Here is a 20419-nt window from a genome sequence, read left to right as displayed (position 1 = left end):
GTAAATTGATGAAATTGTGTAATCAGGAAATAGGACTCGATTTTACGACGTCTTCAGCTGAAATGTTCTACCGATCATGTCAAAACATTGACTAGAAACAGTCTCGTTTACTTGGTTCCGTCCTATTGCGCAAGTTAGTGCGATAACCAGTCCAGAATTTCTAAACTATGTCAGTTAACGGGATGCGTAAATATTAATCAGTATGATTTGATAAGTCTATGCTCTTGAATATTGAAACACAAAGCTCCTTTTAATCCTAGCAAACACGTCGTACGGCGTGCTCTGTCGTAAAGCGAGCTCTGACAAACGGAAACCTAGAAATCGAGGAAATCTCAAAACGAGGCTCTGCAGCTAGAAAAGTTTGGCGGTCTCTGACGGAACTGATATTACATCAGCCTCGTTGTGCGTCACAGGATTACAGTGAATAAGCGCAAAAAAATACATAACAGGTTTAACCAGTGAGCCAGATGCATTGTGACTTATTTTACGGGGCAGTCTGCAATTCCATGGTTAAGATATGCTGCCTGAACCTCGACTTAAAGCATAGAAAGATGATGTTGTTTAATTGCAATTATAATTGCAATTCATTTACATATATCATTTTCTTATGAAACAAGGAACTGAAATTCAGTTTAACTAGAATTGTTTGAAGTGTCGATTTACACTTTCACACGAGAAAATTCGGATCGGCTGAAAAGTAGGTCAGTGTCTGGATAGGTTAATGAGACTTATGTTTTGGTATGAACTTGATGAAACTACACACAAGTTCACTCTGGCTCGTTTCATATCAATGTCAATATTTTAGTCTAACACCATCTTGGATGGTCGTCCTTGGTTTCATAATGATGTTTCTTCTGTATTACCTACCTCTCTGTCTGTTCTATTGTTACCCGCATGTGCTATTAACAGCATTTCAACTAAGTCAACTAAAACGTTAATATTTCACATCGTTACAATCGTGATATGTACAGGTTTCGAGGGTCCCAACTTGGCACTGAACCCGAAACATCTAGTTCCTGGAGTTGACTACCGTCTCCGGCTGACTTATGAGGCCATGATCACCGAGAGGGACATCAGCATCAACTTCCCACCTTATGGCGGACTCTGCTACACTGATAAACAGTTGGGTCAGTCACCATTCAAATTGTCACAATAACTGAGCCTAATCTATTATCACAGGCTTAAATCCAATGCAAACCCAAGGTGCACACTATGAAATGATTTATTCGTGATAGTAAAGAGCTGAATGTCATACAGTTGTTACCGACATTGCTTCCACAGTTTGTCTGTTTTATGGTCTATAAATGGTAATTTTATCTATTTTACACACTTTTGACTGATCCTGGCTAGAACTGGTCTTCAGCAACCCGTCATATTCGGAAGATTCGATTAACGGCTGATTTGGTTGGCACCATCGTATCCCCCTTTAGCAAACATACGGCGTCAAACAACCAAGTAATTAACAAAAGTGGATTAGAAATGGTGCAAAAATTTGAATCCCATGACAAGTAATGTCATTTTACAGTGAATTTTACACAGGCCATTTCAGATTACTGTCTAATCTGACTACAAAACACTGTGTGAAACTGTTTCACAACCGTATTTTCAGGCATGGAGTTCAAGACAAAATTTGTGATTTACTGCCAAAATTGGTTGGATGAAGGAGACCGGACAGTGCCAGACCCAGTGGAGGACAGCCGGTACAAGGAACCGCTGACATTCAAATTCTCCTATCGAGAGCGAGGTTTGACATCAAGACCCCATGTATTCTACGAGGTTACTGGCACCAATGTGCACACGCCGGAAGTGATGTTCCGTACTGGACTAGCTGAAGAGGACCATTATATTGACCTTTATGTTGAAGTGGCAGACAGCAGCGGAGCTACAAATTACACGACGCTTTCCATCAAGGTTCGTTGGTCTTAGTTTGTTCGAACTTTTTGTAAACTCGACCTGTAGTTCAAGGGAATGTAGTTCATTGTCTCCACAGCATACGTTCCTGCCTCATGGACTCATTGTCACGAACACCACAGAACTTTCATATATGCAAGGGACTTTATGAATAACGGCGTTATTCTTGTATAAAGGGCATCCATTTAGTGTTGTTGCCATCTTGGAGACATGTGAATCTTTAGCATTTGCACTGAAACAACACGGTTTATTTAAACAACTAGCGCAGATGTTCCATGCAAGATAACGTATGTTTAAGCCAAGACTATTTCATCCGGAATAGTGAAGAAGGCATGTATTTTCTGTGATATAAGTTACAAGTACTCTTTTGGTTACTTGGTTTATATGAGAAGGTTTTACTGCCCCTGGTTAAAGGGGATGTGACAGGCATCGATCAATAAACTTCCCTTCACATGTAAAGACAATCAATCATTGCTTGACATTCCTTGGGTTCATATGGACGACTTACCTTACAATAATGTTATGCAATACGTATGGAAGGAATAGGTGAGTTCATTTTTGCACTCCTTTCCACATGTGTGATATAAATGATATTGGCCGTATGCGAAAATGACGTTATAAACCTCCTTGTTATGGAGGATATATACTTCCAAGATCAGAATCGATTTGGTAATAATTTTATAACTCGTTCGAAGGGTAGATGTTGTGGAGCTTATCATTTTAACTATGTCACAGCACATCAAGGATGAGCAACTCAGTGCTCAGATGACTGAATGAATGAAAGCGTGAATGAATGTTCATGTAAGTGTGTGTGTTCATTCATTCATTCATTCATTCATTTGAGAATATGTATTCATTCAGTTATTCATTTGAGTACTAAGGTGCTGATCCTTTTGCTCAGATCAATCTATCGTTTATATGACATATTTTGAAGAAAGCACGATTGGATATAACTGAGTGAATGTCAACATCCCAGGTAATTCCAAGCCGTGAATTTGTATCCAAAGTCTACGACGACGACAGCTATGCAAGATTTGAAGCTGAGAAAGACGTATCCGCTCTTTTGCTCATAAACATGGGCGTCATAGATCGTCTTGATGAGGTGAGAGTCGTATATTGTTCGTGGGTGACTATGTTTTTATCACGATAGGTTCATGCTGTTGGCTACGCTCAGTTAACTAACACATGTCCACCTACAGCATTAGAGATATTTCAAAAGCAGTCACTGAAAGACTGGTTAGTTCCATATCTTTCCGTTACAAGCTACTCTGTGCACACTAAACTGCTAAGGGGGACATGTTAATTGATTACTACCCATCAAACAAAATAACTATTCATTTATTGCTGCACAAAGATTACTTAGACCTCCATATCATATCTACGTGACATCATGAAAAGTAGAAAAGGTCGCCATTTCATTCATTTAAGCAAAGATAAAGAAAAGAATTAATTAGAATGTGCACTAATAGAACTGCGAAATGTGGCAACTGGCAAATGAAAAGTAGCTCGAATATGAAATCATGACCTATAACTGAACTGCATACAGGTTTACATAGGATAACTCAAGTAAGGAAAGTGAAGGGTCCACTATCTCTATAAGAAATATTTATAGCTTGTTGAATAGAGAAAAGCTTTAGTGACCGGAAGCAGTGATAGTTTTAACAATGTTGAAATAGCGTTCTTGCAGATTTAAAGACATTGCTGATCACAAAATTGTATCCTAATGATATAGCATATCTGTACCAGACCAATAAAGCACACCCTCGTTGTAAATGTATGTCTGCAGGTTTATGTGGCTATATAATTAAGTACCACATCACTCTTTTTCTGCGTGATGATAAAACATCTTCTATGCCTGACTAGGATCTTCAGTTCCTGCAGCAATATCACTGTGTCGCATGACCAAAATTAAACTGTAATGTGTGTTTAAATGATCAATAAGCACCATCATGGCGTATGACCACAATTAAACTGTAATGTGTGTTTAAATGATCAATAAGCACCATCATGGCGTATGACCACAATTAAACTATAATGTGTGTTGAAATGATCAATAAGCACCATCATGGCGTATGCTAACATTTTTCTTTCAGTTTCTGACTTTCCTAAGTTTGTTCCTTTTCAGGTACAACAAAGAGTTATAGGGTATTTTTTATGACCCGCCCGTGCACTGAAAGTAGCATTACTGATATATATCTACAACTTCTGCTAATGCGGTATTCCCTCAATACGTGTAATTTTGCTACTGTCCTTAACTGAAATGTGACAAGTCCATTCATTATATGAAAGAGTATACGAAAGTACTCTTTATGAAACCTAAAAGGAAGATTTATGCCAGTATGACAAAAAAATACGTGTGGGAAGAAAACAAAAGATACCATATATTTAAGAACGAGATGAAACCAGAAATATCCGGATTTTGATGAATGTATAATGTAGAATGAACTAGAAGGAGGTACCAGTGCAGAGTTCGGCATAGCTTATTATACTTTCGTTCACATTCTGGGCATGTTTTGTTCATGTTCTGAGCACGATTGTATTTCAGCTGAGCAGCAACACTAACTCATCTGTAACCGTGACTGTACAGGTAGTCAGTAGTGTCTACAATGTAGACGTGGACAATCATCGTACGCTTTGGTGCATAGATGTAGCGGTGCTTGTTCAATGTTCGCTAGAGCTTGCAGCATCTTCCTTAACACATTGCGACGCATTCCTTTGGGTGAGCTGGTATCAAGTATAGTGGGCGCTATTTACCGACAGTTACAGCTGTGTAGATGGGTAACTGGATGACACAAGGCTACCTGCCTTTGAGATTGCCCCAGTCCAGAGACATTAACTACGAACACCTAACACCATCAAAACATTGTAATGAATTAACGCAATTCAATACAGTTATTTCACATATGAAATATCTGGTTATAAAATGTATTCATTCGATCTCGGGACGTATGGCTGTTAGCACAAGATATTCTTTTAGCATTGTTTTGTATTAATTTGGGTGAAATAATTCATGAACGTAACCGACCATAACGTACATCAACATCTATCAAAATACGGCGTGAAGGAAACTCGGGTGACAAGAATGGATACACATGTCAGGAGATTCACTTTTTTTAACATTTGCTGAAGTTACTGATGTCAACATACCGTAACATCATAACGACAGGGCTGAAGCGCATTTGTGTCTACTCGTGTCATTCCGGCAAGCCGGAAGGGGTCTTCTTGTACGTCACGGAAAGAGACGAGTAGTTACGAATGAGCTGGAGCGCAGGAAGTCAAACTGTTTCTTGCCGCAATCAGCTTCACCAAAGCGAGATGCCGATAATATGAGAATGTGAAGTAATAGCGAAAACCTCTACTTATTTAACATCGATTTAAATATACTTATTGCAAACTTTGCAACAACATTTTGTCCTGCATGAAATCTTAGTATGAATCCGAATGTGACATGGGTGTGGGTGGTCTTGGGTTTTTTTCATATATTTTATGTGATATCATACACTCAGATATCTTAATCTCTCATTAGACAACTCACAGAACAAGAAACATAACGTAAATGTTACATGGTAGCTTATCCTTTCTTTAGATCAAAGCCAGACAACATATCACAACCAGGAGATCCTGACAAACAGGAGATCCTGTACATGATTTCATTCAACAAAACAGAAAATTGATGGAACAAAATAGATTTGTATCACAGGCCCCCAATAACATGGACGTTGACTGGACAGCCACGAAACATAGCAATGTCATTTGCTACTACTTGAACGTGACGACTGATCTAATCCAAAGGAAAGACGACGGACATTTGAACCTGGTAGATATCAATGTCCTCACTTGTGAAAGCCGCCTAGCTGTGATATATTTTAAACAACTGTGAATTCTATATCTCTAACCGCTTCCGTCTTTGATGTGGGTCTTGTACTTGTCGTGATGTACGAATCTTTCATGTGTTGTCAGTCCTTGTGATGTAAGGATATATTTGTTAAGTAACTGATTATTTTGATGCGCGATGCGTTTATGCGTTAACACAAATGCTTTAGTTGTTTAATTTCGATTGAAACATCACAGCTTCGAATACCACATTTAACACTTCAATTTATAAATATCGTCTAGATTTAGTTCGATTTGATCTCTTTGCCAGTATGTAAAATAAATATATATGGAGACGATTGAACCGACCATGTAACCGCTTAGTCTTTCACTGATCACATTCGATTTAAAAAGCGGTCCTGACAACAGGTGCCCAGTCTCTGATATATCCAACTATGTATTTGACAACAGATGCGGGAGAATGTGGTGAGTCACGTATCGGCACATGCCGACTGGGTGGAGACTCCCTCTCAAGTGGAACTCATGTCGGACATCTTGAAGGAAGCCACTCAGAAGCCGGATGAACTCTCGGTCACTTCTAAAGTAAGACCACATGGATTCCATATAGTGTTATAACATACGCGATTTTTATGCGAATGGTCTTTTTTAAAACATTCCGAATAGGTGCAATGTAGGTGGCGCTAAGGATTTCTTAATGAATTTTCTTATGGTTTTAATTAATTTGAATGAGTATCAGGTTATCAAACCAGTTTAAATGTAACGAATATTCATGTGACAGCAGACTGTCCAACCATGGCCTATAATCGATGTTTGTTTTCCAGAAAGAGGCGGTCCATGTGTACAGAACACTCCTCGGTTCTCTAGACAGCATCTTCAATGAGTCGAGCGACTCTGTCACACAACAGAGAGTGGCAAAAGGTGCGTTAATGTGGTTAACTTTCATTTGACAGTTTCCTGCTCCTGGTGTCTGTACATATGCTGTTAGCTGATAAGCGAAAGGTGGTGAAGGTAAACGTGTCCGTCACATTACACGAAAAAATGAACACAAAAGACCAAGTTCGGAGTCAAAAGCCTGTCTGTGGTCCAGATCCTAGATTCCTTCCCTTTGACCTATGTCATTCCGATGCCAGTTTGTGTACCATCGTGCATGTTATCAGTAGTATAGGTCATGTAGAATAGGGGTATAATTGTACATTTATTTGTATTGGTGCAATATTAAACGGGCAATATAATATACATGACAGCAATAGCAGTTGGCAATGATATTTGTTGATACATCTTTCACACGCTTGAATCTTACAGAGAATATGCTGAATGTTAGACTTTTGTAATTTGAATTAGATAACAAATAACTGTCACTATGAAAGAATACCTTTTCTCTGTGTTGATTATTTGTGTGGTGCTCATTCAAATATAGCAAAATGATACTTTTAGTTGGCCGTTAAACTTATCGAATATAACAAATACCTGTCACATTTCAGGACTATGTGAATCGTTTATTGATCTGATGCTGTCTAACAAATTCAACTCCTCGTGTGAGACTGACTGCGAGAGCAAGAAGACCCTGGTACATATTATCCTAATGTGTAATAAGCGGGCTGTTCACTGGTTAAGAGCTATGAGCAACACCTTTGGGATAACTGACGTAGACACCTGTCCCGTAGTCATTCTTCATACTGAGAAACCCTGAGACAACCAGACGTCTGTAGACTCTCTGTGTTTTAGCTGAAACTAGATCATGAATCGTACCTAATGAATGCCATGATTGCGATCCGGATTGCACAACCTATAAAACGTATGGTATCCTACTTCCCGCTTGTCTTTTCGCTTGACCGTCAGAGGTGACGACTAAACAGCTGTTTAGTGTATTTTATATATGCGTGACAGAGTGATCACTGTACGTTTAAGCACTAAACTGTATTTATGTGTTTTTTGGAAAGTGTAAAATAAAGAATGACCTGACTGAAGGAACATGGCAAATCTTGTCCTGAACAGGAATTTGCTTATTTCAAGAGATAAATGATACTAGTTGATTGAGAATTCTATTGTTGCACAATGTTGAACTGGAATCTGGATTCCACTGAACGAATTACATTTTAGCCAGTGGCAATAACATTTTACTGGCAAGCAAACTCACATATGTTCGCCTTCAACCTCTTCTTCAGGCTGCTTCGACCCAGTCTGTGTTCGAATCAAGGGAACCCTTGGTCAAGATGCTCTTAAAAGGAAGCGTTGCTGGTGAGAAAGCAACCGTTATTACCAGCACCAATGGCGATCTCAGCTACAAGGTGCAGCGGACAATGGCATCACGTTTGTCAAACTCCTCTAGCGGCCTGGGATCTGAGAAACAGGCAGTAGTGTTCCCCGACATGACTGCGGCATTGCTGAGTGCTGGTGCCGCGAGTGTAGATGTGGAGGTAGGTGGAAGAGGCGTTAGTAATGGTTGTTCCATCCGTCGGTTCAAGGCATCACATCCGAGCATTTGATGTGAAGTTTAGAATTTGTGATTTAAAAAATTCATCATTCGTGGGTTTTTTTCAAATTTATTTCAGTGACTGATAGGAAGCATAATATTATACTATTAATATTTATCCGTGACCCATGTTGACATCTTTTCAAAATACCTGTTGAGTTATTTCTAAAAAAAAGCTATGTGCTTACAAGAATTTTAAATTCACTTCACAAAAACGTCACCGTTATCTCGTATTTTCTGTTACTTATGATGATTGCGTCATTTTGTCATGATAATGCTTCATAATACTATGTGTAGTATCGTCTTGTGCAACCCTGAAGGTACGATTTAATAAACTCATTATTTATCTGCCAAACAATATCATTTGATGGTTACTTTTGGGGCTTGTTATTAAATCAGAAAGTGTCAATATTACCAGTGCTCACAAACGTTTTGTGTAATTAATAAATGAATATACAATTCTCTCAATTCAGTGTGCTGCAGTGATGTGTGAGTTAATTTATTTGTGTTGATTCACTATTTGGATTCTTTCGTTAAGGTGATGGAATCCAGCAAACTACAGGTAGATGATGCCGACAGCATCCAGACACGTACAACATCTGTCACCTTGTATAACCATGGCAACGAGATAGACATCAGCCAACTTTCAGATGCCATCAGTATATTTGTGTACCCAACAAGTGACTTGACCACTAATACAATAGATATAGCTGAAAACTACACAGGAGATCCATTTTACTTCAAGATTGCTCTAGAAAGAGCAGATGTTGTTGTTGCCCTTCAGTTCAAGCCTGAAGATGCCCAAAACGCTTCTTTTGCATACTTTATTAGCTATGACTCTATACCAACAAATCAGAGTAATGAGATTAATGGAACGCTGCCATTGGAAGACGAAGCTGGTGAACAGTGGGCTTTGTCGTTCAGCGTTGCATCATTTTCCAGTTACAGTGAAGTGGAGAAAGGCCAGGACGTGAATCCATCAGTGTATATTGGAATTATTCCCTTACACGGTGAGTACTCTCATTCCCTGGCTTGGCTATTTTGATATGAACACGTGTTCATAGTAGAGTGGGAAGTGCTTTTCTAAGATGTTTCAAATAGTGGAAAGGGTTCTGCTTCTATTTATTTGGTCAACAGAGACGATGGTACTTGGTTGTCATTACTTGAGTAGTTTCCCGAAAAAACTTACATCACACCAAGCACCTGACACATGTTTATGCTTTGCTTGTACAGATACAAATGAGACCTCCTCTGTGCTCAGTGTGACGATCTTCTCGGCTGGATGTCAGTATTATGATGCAAATTCCAAGACCTGGAAGCATGATGGATTGAAAGTAAGATTTCATAGTAAACCTCTGCGCAACATTAGATGATTTTTTCCATCAAACTCTTGGTGTTGTCAAACTCAAGTTTGATGTGTGAAGTGTTGTCAAACAAACAATCACAGCCAACCACACTGTCACCTGACCGGACCGATAGAGACATTGCGCTCAAATGACACGAAAATTTGACACCATGTGTTTGACGTGTGACAACCTCAGCAGTGCGTTTGTGAAGGCCGTTTAAGTAATGTTATTTCCCCATATGGGTCATGTCATCGATGCACTTGATGAGCATGTATCCTTATCGATGATCATACCGATGTAAATTACTTTAAGAGCATTGTTCGCAATGACGTGGTGTGCTGCACCCCCGCTCTTGTGCTTTCTGTGCCAAATCTGCATTATTGCATGCAGTGTGTGAATTATCTGCTTTCTCCTGCTCAGTTTTGAAGTTTTAATTCTGTGTATTATATATTCATAATCCAGATCGGTAAAAGAACAGATGTAACGAAAGTGGAATGCCTGACAAGCCATCTCACATCCTTTGGGGCCAGTTTCTTCGTGCCGCCAAACACTATCGACTTTAAGACCGTGTTCGCAAAGTTTGCAAACCTCGCAGACAATGCTGCCGTCTTCTCTACCATCATTGTCGTCATCGTCCTGTACCTCCTCGTGATATTCTTTGTCCGAAGAGCCGACAAAAAGGATGTCGAGAAGGTAGTGAAATGTTTGTTTTCGGTTCAGATTTACTACACAAGTAACATCACATTTTAAAATCTGTCTGGTTTGGTTGAAATTTGAGGTTTAGTACAGTAAAATGTGATTATTCAGTCAATGTATTGTGAATCGCGAAATATCTTCCTCGGCACCTTCTACCTTCTGCGACCTTTCCTTTGCTGCATCATAGGGGCATATTGTAATGATTGATTACTATTAGTTACAAGTAATGCTCATCCACGAAGCTTTGTGGTTATTTCTATTCTTTTCTCAACGCATCCTGGGGCGCACGTGTAAATAAGTGTGTCGACGGATTGACTGTCTTTTTGCCAATGATTAAAGTTGCGCAGACTGATAGTTGTCAACTTCCTGCTCTAGTGGAGCGTGGTTCCGCTGAGGGACAACCTACTGTCAGACGTGTACCACTACCAAGTGACAGTGTTCACGGGCATGAGGCGGAACGCTGGCACCAAGTCCCGGGTGTATCTGGTTCTTGGCGGAGAACAAGGCGACACGGAGATACGCTCACTTGAAGACGAAAAGAAACGGGTGAGTGTCATCTTCAGTGATCCAGATTCCAGCTAATCAGAGTAAAAGTGTTGGGTCTATCGGATCAGAAATTGTACCACCTCACATTCACAAATATCTCAAACGCTTGCTTTTAATGTTTTTTTTAATATTTACCAAAATACATAAGCACTCCTCAGATTGGCCTTTGACATGTTATGTTTTTCTCCATCATCTGTTTTGAAATAAATAACTTCACCATCTGCAAGACTTAATGGATACATGTGACAACATATGGTATCGGGTTTGGAAGAATGTCCTTGAAGTTTCATACATATTGCATGTTTATTAATCTGTACATAAACATCATTTTGTGGAACATAGCTACCTTATTGCAATGTTTGCAGCACATTATTATTTCAGACACCCGACCGAGGCAGTGTCAACAGCTATGTCCTCAGTGTGCCCCAATCTCTTGGATCACTGTTGTTCTTGAGGATCTGGCATGACAACTCTGGGAAGGGGGTTGACTCCGACTGGTATCTCAACATGGTCGTTGTGAAGGACATACAAACTGATATCAAGTACGACTCATCAAGTGGACTTTTCAGTTCTAGTTTTACTTGGCACATTTCTTGCGTTATTATATGAATACAAAATCAACGCATTTGTTCTGTAGCCAGTGTTATAATAATACGTGTATCTGAACTCACAATGATTACACACTACTCGACGTTTGATATAAAAGACGATAACAACTTTGGTAATTTACTTAAATATATCAAGCTGACAGTGTGTCCGTTACATAATAGTGGAGCTTGAACTTCGATCGTAGTTCAGAAGCAAATTTTATCTGTTGTAAAAAAAGCAAAATATGGAGAAATCTAATCAACAAATCATTGAAATCAATGTTCACCAAAGTTATGTCCTGCCCCACCAGCATGAAAAGAAAGGGTTTGTTTGTCCTCAGAGGCCGCTCATCACATGTCCTGCACTGCTTGCCAGTTACCAAAACAGAAAATAAACATATGGACCTTACAGTCTAGTGACGCAATGTTAGGTTTTCTTTGTTTGTTGAAACTAATATAGATGTGTATTATTGAATACTTCTCATGTGACCTCTTTCAGGAGTATTATGTATGTCACATCCGGTCTCCACCTAAATACTAAAATATACCCAGACACACTTATGCCTTTCAAACATCAGCATAACATCTGCTATTTTTGTTCCAGGTACGTGTTTCTGTGTGATCGTTGGCTGGCTGTCGACAAGGATGATGGTCTCATAGAACGCTTCATACCCGTGTCTACGAATGAAGAACTTGCATCCTTTGGTCACATATTTGCTTTCAAGTCTCGACAAGACCTCACTGATGGTCATCTGTGGTTTTCTGTACTATCCCGCCCCACCTGGAGTCCCTTCACTCGAGTCCAGAGGCTGTCTTGCTGTTTGTCGCTGTTGTTCACCACTATGGTGGCCAATGCCATGTGGTATGGGACAACGCCGTCACAAGGCACCCAGGACGTCCATCTCGGCCCCTTCACCTTCTCGCCTCAGGAGCTGACTACGAGTCTGATGATGAGCCTGATCGTTGTGCCCATTAATCTTCTGATTGTAACACTTTTCAGAAAGGCTAGCCCCAAACCGCCAAAGAGAAGCAAAAGCAGTGACGATCTTGACAAACCGACCAAAGCAGGGCATCTTTCTAAAATGTGGTCTTCTGGTGGAATATTTACCGTTGAACCTGTGCATATGGAAAAACAACATACTCCAAAAGTAGTAAGAGACGCCCCTAAAGCAAAGAAATCGTGTTGTGTTTGGCCATACTGGGTGATATACGTAGCCTGGTTCTTGGTTGCGTTGTCCATTGCTGCGCCCGCCTTCTTCACGGTCTTGTACAGTTTTGAGTGGGGAGCTGACAAGTCATCGCGCTGGCTCACTAGTTTCGTTCTGTCATTCGTGGAGTCAGTACTGCTTGTTCAACCAGCCAAGGTATAGCCCCACCCATAATCAAGAATTCATTTATATTTTCGTAACTATCATTCGAAATTTTCAAAATTGAAAAGATGGATATTCATGAACATGTTTGAGTCGTGTGATTGTATTCATGGTGTCCAGTGCTGCTGTTATCCAATTAAGCAATCTAAAAGGAGACACCACAAAACATGTAGAAAAAACATTCCTGTTTAGACACGTTTACTTGAATATTCACGAAGTGGAAATTCCAGTTTAATGTTATGAGCGTAAGAATGTAATGATTGTATTCTACAGGTATTGGCTGTTGCAATGGTTTTGGCTCTCATCTTTAAAAAAGTAGAAATTGAAGAGGCGCCACCTGGAGAGCTACAGGGGGAGATAATCCAGCATAGCCAGCCTGTAAAAGGGAACTATTCTAGTTATGCAGCTGCAATGAAACCAGGTATATAAAATAAACTTCCGTATATGTAATCAGTTCCATTACATGACAAATGGTCCATTCATATGGGATGCTAGATGGAGTTTAAACCGATCACTGTCCAAGCTGGTAAAATCTACACACTAAAGTTACAGTCAGTGCTTTACACAGAACAGCAATACTGTTCACTATAACGCTTCCACAGAGCAAAGTCTAAATTATTGACTTCCGTGGGGCTTACGAGGGTACTTAATCGAAACTGAATCCAATCTAACAATGAAGGACATCGTAATAGCCTCGCCAGACGTCCGCCTGGCAAATTCTTGTATGTTTGTGAATCACGTGATATGAAATAGTCAAGTGTTTGGATTGAATTTAGGATTCCGCCTGTACCAAACAGTCCTTATTTCATGCGCAAATCTGTACAAGGCAATGGTGTACTGATAGGAAAATCTCACCAACCAATCTTACAGCAACAAGGGTGATATTGGTACCATGACATGCGTCGTTTATAGTGATATTTTTGTAGTCATGGATGTATGTCCACGTGATGTTTTAATGCGAACTGTTCCATACGTAAAATATACCCGACTAAAAGTAACTAGTTGTGGCAAAGTCATCGGTGTATGGATATCATTAAACTCAAACTGAAAGGACACCTTTTCTTGTGATCATTGCATCAAAATGCTATTTCGATATCGTGTTGGGCATTTCTCAAGTGTGAATCGTCTATAGTTCCACATGATAGTTCCGTGAACTGTTTACAATGTATGCATACACACCACTGCCTAACCCAACACAATTTGAAACCGTATATATTAATGTTGGGTTGGGTTTTTTCACCCAACTTTCACCTGTTCGTTTACCTGAGAGGCGGTTGGACAGCCTAAAGGTTAAAGCGTTCGCTAGTCATGCTGAAGACCCAGGTTCTATTCTCCACGTGGATGCAGTGTGTGATATAGATTTCAAGTGTCCCACGCCGTGATATTGCTGTAATACTGCTAAAGGCTCATTCACTCGCCCGCTTATCTGAAGGGCTAACAGGATAATAAATCAATACTGAAACATAACAAAACCTGCTGCAATGTTTCGCATTCAAGGTTTGGAATGTGGATATTGTTGTTTTTCATATTCATTTCGATATTCAATTCTTGTTGATGACATTGTGTGTAGACATCACCGAGACCTTGTACAACTCTACTGGAATACGCCATGCATCATCTGATATGATTTATCTGTTTTAGCACATCGTAGGCCTTACGTCGAAAAGCCCCCCGACTTCTCCAGTGTATCTAGCGCCAGGGAATACAGAAAGAAACAGAATCGCATGATAGAAATCATCAAGGATATCGGGAGTTATGTGTTCTATCTGGTCATTGTGGCCATCATTTGTTACGAGAACAGAGATGAGAAGTCCTTCCACACAGTGGCCAACATTCGCAACATGATGGTCAAGGACATACACTTAGTTGGCACAAGTCACATCAAAGGGTTAGAAGGGGTAAGTAGATACGAGCACAATATCTCTCTCTGACAAGAACTAGTCACATATGAATCGTAGTATTAATGTGTCTGGAGTTTCGTGACATTTATACAGTTTTGTTTATGGAATATATAGTAATGAGCAAATCGTTCCTAGTCCAGTCATGTGAATGATTGAGTGTTGTCTGTGAACCTCGTATATCATGGATTTAGATGGGAAGAAAGCCCGAAATGGCACAGATCGTTAATCACTATACGAAGTCAGCAGATCCCGACGCACAAATGGGCTCAACGCATAACGCTCCACTCAGAACGCTATATGTACTGATGTAAATATGTTCATAACATTGGTAGCTCTATGGTACACTTGCAGCTGCTAAGGAAGTGATCAAGTATAACAGTGTATGTATTTTCATAGGTGTCGTCCTTTGAGGAGTTTTGGGCGTGGTCAGTCGACCGCCTGGTTCCAGCCCTGTATCTGAAGACCACCTTCAATGGTGACAATGTTACGAACAATGAGCGGTCTTTCCTTGGTAACCATGTGCACTACAGGGTTGGGCCGCCCCGACTTAGACAAGCTCGAGCCCTGGAAGGTAAGGGGGTGCCCTCCTTTATTTGACAATATTACATTCGCATTCGACAGTACATTCCAATGGCCTTTCAGTTATCTGACACAGTGTCAGTGTATGTGCAGTGATTCGCTGTACCTGTAGCAGTGATTTAAATGATACATAAAAGCATTCAACCATGTGGTGAAATAATATGTATCAGAAATGATGTTACCAGAAGTTACTAAAGATGTTCTAATTTGCGTAGGGCCTTTTGCGTTAAGTTGTTGTTTCACACATATTATACATATTTTTTCAGATTCATGCACACCACATTCACCTTTGAATCGTCTCATAACAACATGCATCGCGGAATATGGATGGACAAACTATGATGACAGAAGCTATAACGTCAGCTGGACTCCATTAAACACATCCATAGTAAACAACCTAGGTGAGCCCTGGCACTATCAGGGAGTCTCAAAACTGAACGGCATCCCATTAGCTGGGTATTTTGCAACATACGGCGGAGGTGGCTACGTCGCTGTACTTGGCAACGATGACAAGACAGCAACAAATATGCTGATGGACTTGAAGGAAAACCGCTGGTTGGACCGTCAGACCAGGGCAGTTATTCTCGAAGCTAATGTATACAACCCGTATGTCAATCTATTCTGTGCTATATCACTCGTGCTTGAATTTCCTCCTACCGGAAGTGTTATAGGCTATGCGCATGTCTCACCGCTGCGACTGTATAGGTATGTGGGACCGAGCGCTCTATTCATGGTGGTGACGGATCTTATATTCGTTGCATTTACGATGTATTTCATCGTGAGGCTTGTTCAACAGATGAAGTTGAGAGGGAGAAAGTACCTGCAAGACTTCTGGAACGTCATAGAGTTCTTGAATGTGACAGCCGCTATACTCTGTTGTGCTTTCTATGGAATGCACTTTGTAATAACATCTCTAACACTCTCTGACTTTCAAGGACACCCAGGTTAGTAGAAATAAATTGGTCAATGTATGCGCCTTTAATTCATTTCACGTCGAGTTGCCGAGTAATTCCAGGAATTAAGTTGTACATTAACACATTTTTCAAATTTTGAATCCTTGTCTTTGAATTTATTATGGCCATCTTGACAGAATAAACTGTCTTAGTCACGACGATTGGCAGAGGGTCCAAATGTTGAAATCCCGGCAGTTTAACTACTGACAATGTGTATATATTTGACTGGTCTGAGGTACTCATGCAAACTGAAAAAACGTTTTGGAGTTTATTTCATAGTTATCACAATAGTAATAGTGCTTGTAAAGCAGTCTAAGTAAACTTCGTCTCAGTGTATTTCGTTACACTCTGCCACTGAGTCTAACAAAACCTAGTAGAAGGTCGCGTCAGGTAACCTTTGAGCTACCAATGACGGTCCAATCAAATGCAAGACTGTTAAATAGACTTAACCAATCAGACAACAGCTACTATTTAGGGATCGGAGGGACTTTCAAAACATTCAGGTTACAGACACAGATCTCTCCACAAACAAAAATCGGCATATAACAAAGTTATTTGACCTGCAGTATATACGCTTTAGGGTTTCTGTTGACATGGTTACCATTTGGTAATATTTCCGCAACTACATCCTTGAATATTGTCAAAACACTATTTTCAGCGACTGTTTACTCACTGTTGTCATGGCAGTACGTACGCCGTGAGCATCACCCGGAAGCGACCGTACGCTAAATAGCAATCGGAATCGTTCGGGTACGAACCTTTTCGAGATAAAAAGTTCATAAGGGATGTGCGAATGTGCACTTTCGCGATTTGGTAAACTGTGTTCTGATTGGTCAATCTCAAAGGTTATCTGACGCGACCTCCCATAAGGTTTTGTTAGTCTCAGTGGTGGAGTGTAACGAAAAGTACCGCGGATAAGTTTAGACTGGCTTGTTGAGAGGTGTTCTTTCACGGATATTGCACGATCAATATATGCAGTACTATTTGCAGCATTGCAGTTCTACAACTTTAGGTGGTGTGTTCTACAAACTTTCTGACCCCCCTCGTATGTATAGATGTAAGGACATGTTTCCTCTCTGAGCGTAACGATCAGTCTGTAGTTACACGAGGTAGTTTGTGGCGTCAAGATGTTTAACCTGGCCCTTATTGTATGTTTCCATTCCCAGGGGAGTTCGTCAACTTTCAGCGTATTGTTCTGTGGGATGATGTGTTCACCTGCATGCAAGGATTCCTGCTCTTTGTCGCCATGCTGAAACTACTTCGTCTCATCCGATTCAATACCAAGATCACTCAACTGAGCACAACACTGAAAAGGTCAATTGGTCCAATCGTCAACTTTCTCATCATCTTCAGCCTCGTATTTGTCGCCTTCACGCAGTTTGCATACCTGGTGTTTGGCCCGCTGAGCAGCGAATACTATTCATTCGTTACCAGCATGGAGACATTGTTCTCCATGCTGTTAATGAAGGTGAACGTTGAGGAAGTAATCATGGCTAACAGCATCCTCGGACCACTCTTCCTTTTTACCTTCGTCCTCGTTGTCGTCTTCATCCTCATCAACATGCTATTGAGTATCCTCAACGAAGTCTTCACGGGGGTCAGACTGGACGCGCGTTGTTGTCCCGATGACCCACAGATGGCGGAATTCATGTATAGTGAATTAAAGAGAATTATCGGCTTGTCACCAGCATCGCATGGTAGGCCTTTCGAATTTGACGTATTAGCCTCTGCTTTTGAGGATAAATGTACCATGACATGTGCGGTTATATAAACATTCCAGACACGACAGGTGCCATTTCAATAACCGGAATTTAGCATGGTGAAATTAAAAAGACCACTCAACGTTTCATAAGGTTACACATCTATGTGAGATACACTTGATATATTAACAGAACCGGTTTTATGTACCATGAAAGATCTCATGATTATTGTTAATTCGATAAATCCCTATTCAATATACACTGGCATTTGTAACTGGCTTGTGAAAATAGTTCAGTGTCTGTCAATCAACAGTCCGTCAATCGACTGTATGTAAATTTGGAGAAAATAGTTTGAAAGTGAACATTTGTGACACGCCTAGCATTAATGGCCCATTATCATTCCTGTAAAAGTCCAAATAAGGGCACGGTTTTTGAGCTGTCAAGATTTGTTTTGTGCACTGTTATTTTCTTCAGGTGTAAAAAAGAAAGCGAAGGTTGTAGCTGAGACCAAAAAAGTACCCGTGGAACGTTGGCTGGCCGCTGAGAATGATCTTGACCGTTTCTCCCCAGAACCACTAGAGGGAGACGACTACTGGATGTCCCTACCACCCAACTCCACTGATCTATACTATCAGAAATCCACAAAGGCCCATCTGTATGATATATAATAACTACCAAATGTACGCATTTCTAATCTTCAGATACGAGTGTTTGCGCATGTTTAGAAGAAATTTATTTCTTGTACCTGACAATAATTTGCTTAAAAGATTTATCATTACTTGGAACGTCACGTAAATCACCTGGAGCATTTACTTAGACAAACAAAAGATATAAATACATTATGTCCAAAAGAATGACAATCCATTGTAACCGCCTTGCCGAAAATGTTCACTGCTTATACTGTGGTTAAGAGCGTGATGTTCTGTGTTAATGGTACTGATAATATTGTGCAATATATTCATGTTATTTTTGTTGTGTATTATGTGCTTAGACAACGTATTGACAAGGTGTCAATCTCAGCAAGACTGTGATAAGAAACTCTGGTACATGTGCTGTTATGAGTATCATTAAAGGAAACTGTCTACTGATGTTTGATATTAAGATATTTTCATTGTCATTGAAATCAAAATATGGCTAATTCCTTATCATGGGTGTGTTTGTTTCCTATGCTGTGTCTACAGGAAACCTATCTTTATAAGTGTTGTTGTTTAATGACTCACTCAGCGACTATATGACACTGGCCTGTATATAATCAGGTATCACAATAGTCCAGATGTCTGAAGTCACATTTCCTACAATGCAACTACATCAAAGGAAAGGGTCAGGATCCTCATACAACAAACCAGTAGTCACAAGGTTCATGTACAGGGTGCTTTAGAACACAAGAGCATTGTCACCATTTATTAACATGATCAAAAAGAAAAAAGCCACACATATCAGGAAGAGACCAAAACTACACGCACACATTCTCTGAGCTGAAGTCAAAAAACAAATGACCAACCTAGTTTAGGAGGAATACCAGCCACATTACATCCAAAACTGTTGTCAATCTAAGCAGCAGCTCTTATCTGAACTCCTCAAGTCATGCCAACACCCACCAAGAGGACACAAGCCAAACCTGCTGTCCTGGATATAGTGACTTCAGAACCTTTGACAACAGTCTTATAGTCCTCCACAAGCTGGACTGTAAGCTGTGACATAGTTGGCCTTTCCAGTCAACATACCTCTGCAAGAAGTCTTCAAATCCAATAGATTTGACACATCCCTCTCTATGGACTGCATCATACAGTTAACCGTCTCCAGTTACATCAACTCATACAACACATGGAATGGCAAGATCTGCCAGTAGATTCATGGCCTCCCAATGGGTTCCCTTTGTCCCCTTAAATTGCTGAAGTATTCATGACTAACTTTGAAGAAGCTACATTTATATTTTCCCCTTCCAACCATCATGTTGGTAGAGAAGAGAGGGTGAAATGTTGATCATTGTAGACCAGGCCAGGACCCCGAAGCACTACTGGACCTCCTCAACCTAAAACACCAAAGAAACAAGTTTACCATGAAAACAGAAAGTCACCTCCAATTACCCATCCTCAAAGTACAACTAGACAACATTCATTACATCATCCACACTGCCATCTTCTGCAAATGATTCATGAAGTTCCAGGTTAGAACTGGCCTTCAGTAACCCATGCTTGTCTTCAGTGGCAATTAATGGGATCAGGTGGTCTGGTTCACTGACTTGGTTGACACATCATAGATTCCCATTTATGCAGATCAATGCTCATGCTTTGATCACTGGATTGTCTGACCCAGACTCAATTATTTACTGCCTTCATATAGCTGGAATAGTGCCGAGTGCGACACACAACTAACAACTCACTCACTCTTCTGCAAATGCACTCACAAGAACCAGTACACACATCAAATGTATACAACCGGTTTTTGTACAGTGATGGCGACTGTTTACAATCAACTGATCATAATTAGTGAGCCATTTTGTCTGTTTTTTTAAGTAAACAA

The 20419-nt window shown here is 40.2% G+C and overlaps 1 protein-coding gene across 1 annotated transcript; it reads left to right on the top strand.

Moving 5' to 3' along the window:
• The first annotated feature begins 1054 nt into the window (after positions 1-1054).
• Positions 1055-18984, top strand: LOC137284026 (polycystin-1-like protein 2). Its single transcript, XM_067815686.1, has 19 exons — positions 1055-1127; positions 1610-1911; positions 2888-3013; positions 6196-6327; positions 6567-6663; positions 7227-7312; positions 7911-8162; positions 8757-9228; positions 9452-9552; positions 10027-10257; positions 10636-10806; positions 11188-11348; positions 11998-12757; positions 13037-13184; positions 14405-14661; positions 15061-15235; positions 15510-16187; positions 17363-17893; positions 18371-18984. Exons 1-19 carry the CDS (start codon positions 1055-1057, stop codon positions 18562-18564), a joined length of 4947 nt encoding a protein of 1648 aa, XP_067671787.1. The 3' UTR covers positions 18565-18984.
• The last annotated feature ends 1435 nt before the right edge of the window (positions 18985-20419 follow it).

This window comes from Haliotis asinina, chromosome 5, assembly GCF_037392515.1.
Source record: "Haliotis asinina isolate JCU_RB_2024 chromosome 5, JCU_Hal_asi_v2, whole genome shotgun sequence".
Taxonomy (NCBI): domain Eukaryota; kingdom Metazoa; phylum Mollusca; class Gastropoda; order Lepetellida; family Haliotidae; genus Haliotis; species Haliotis asinina.
Note: the sequence above shows the minus strand (reverse complement) of the source record. Positions and strands in the feature narration are given on the sequence as shown.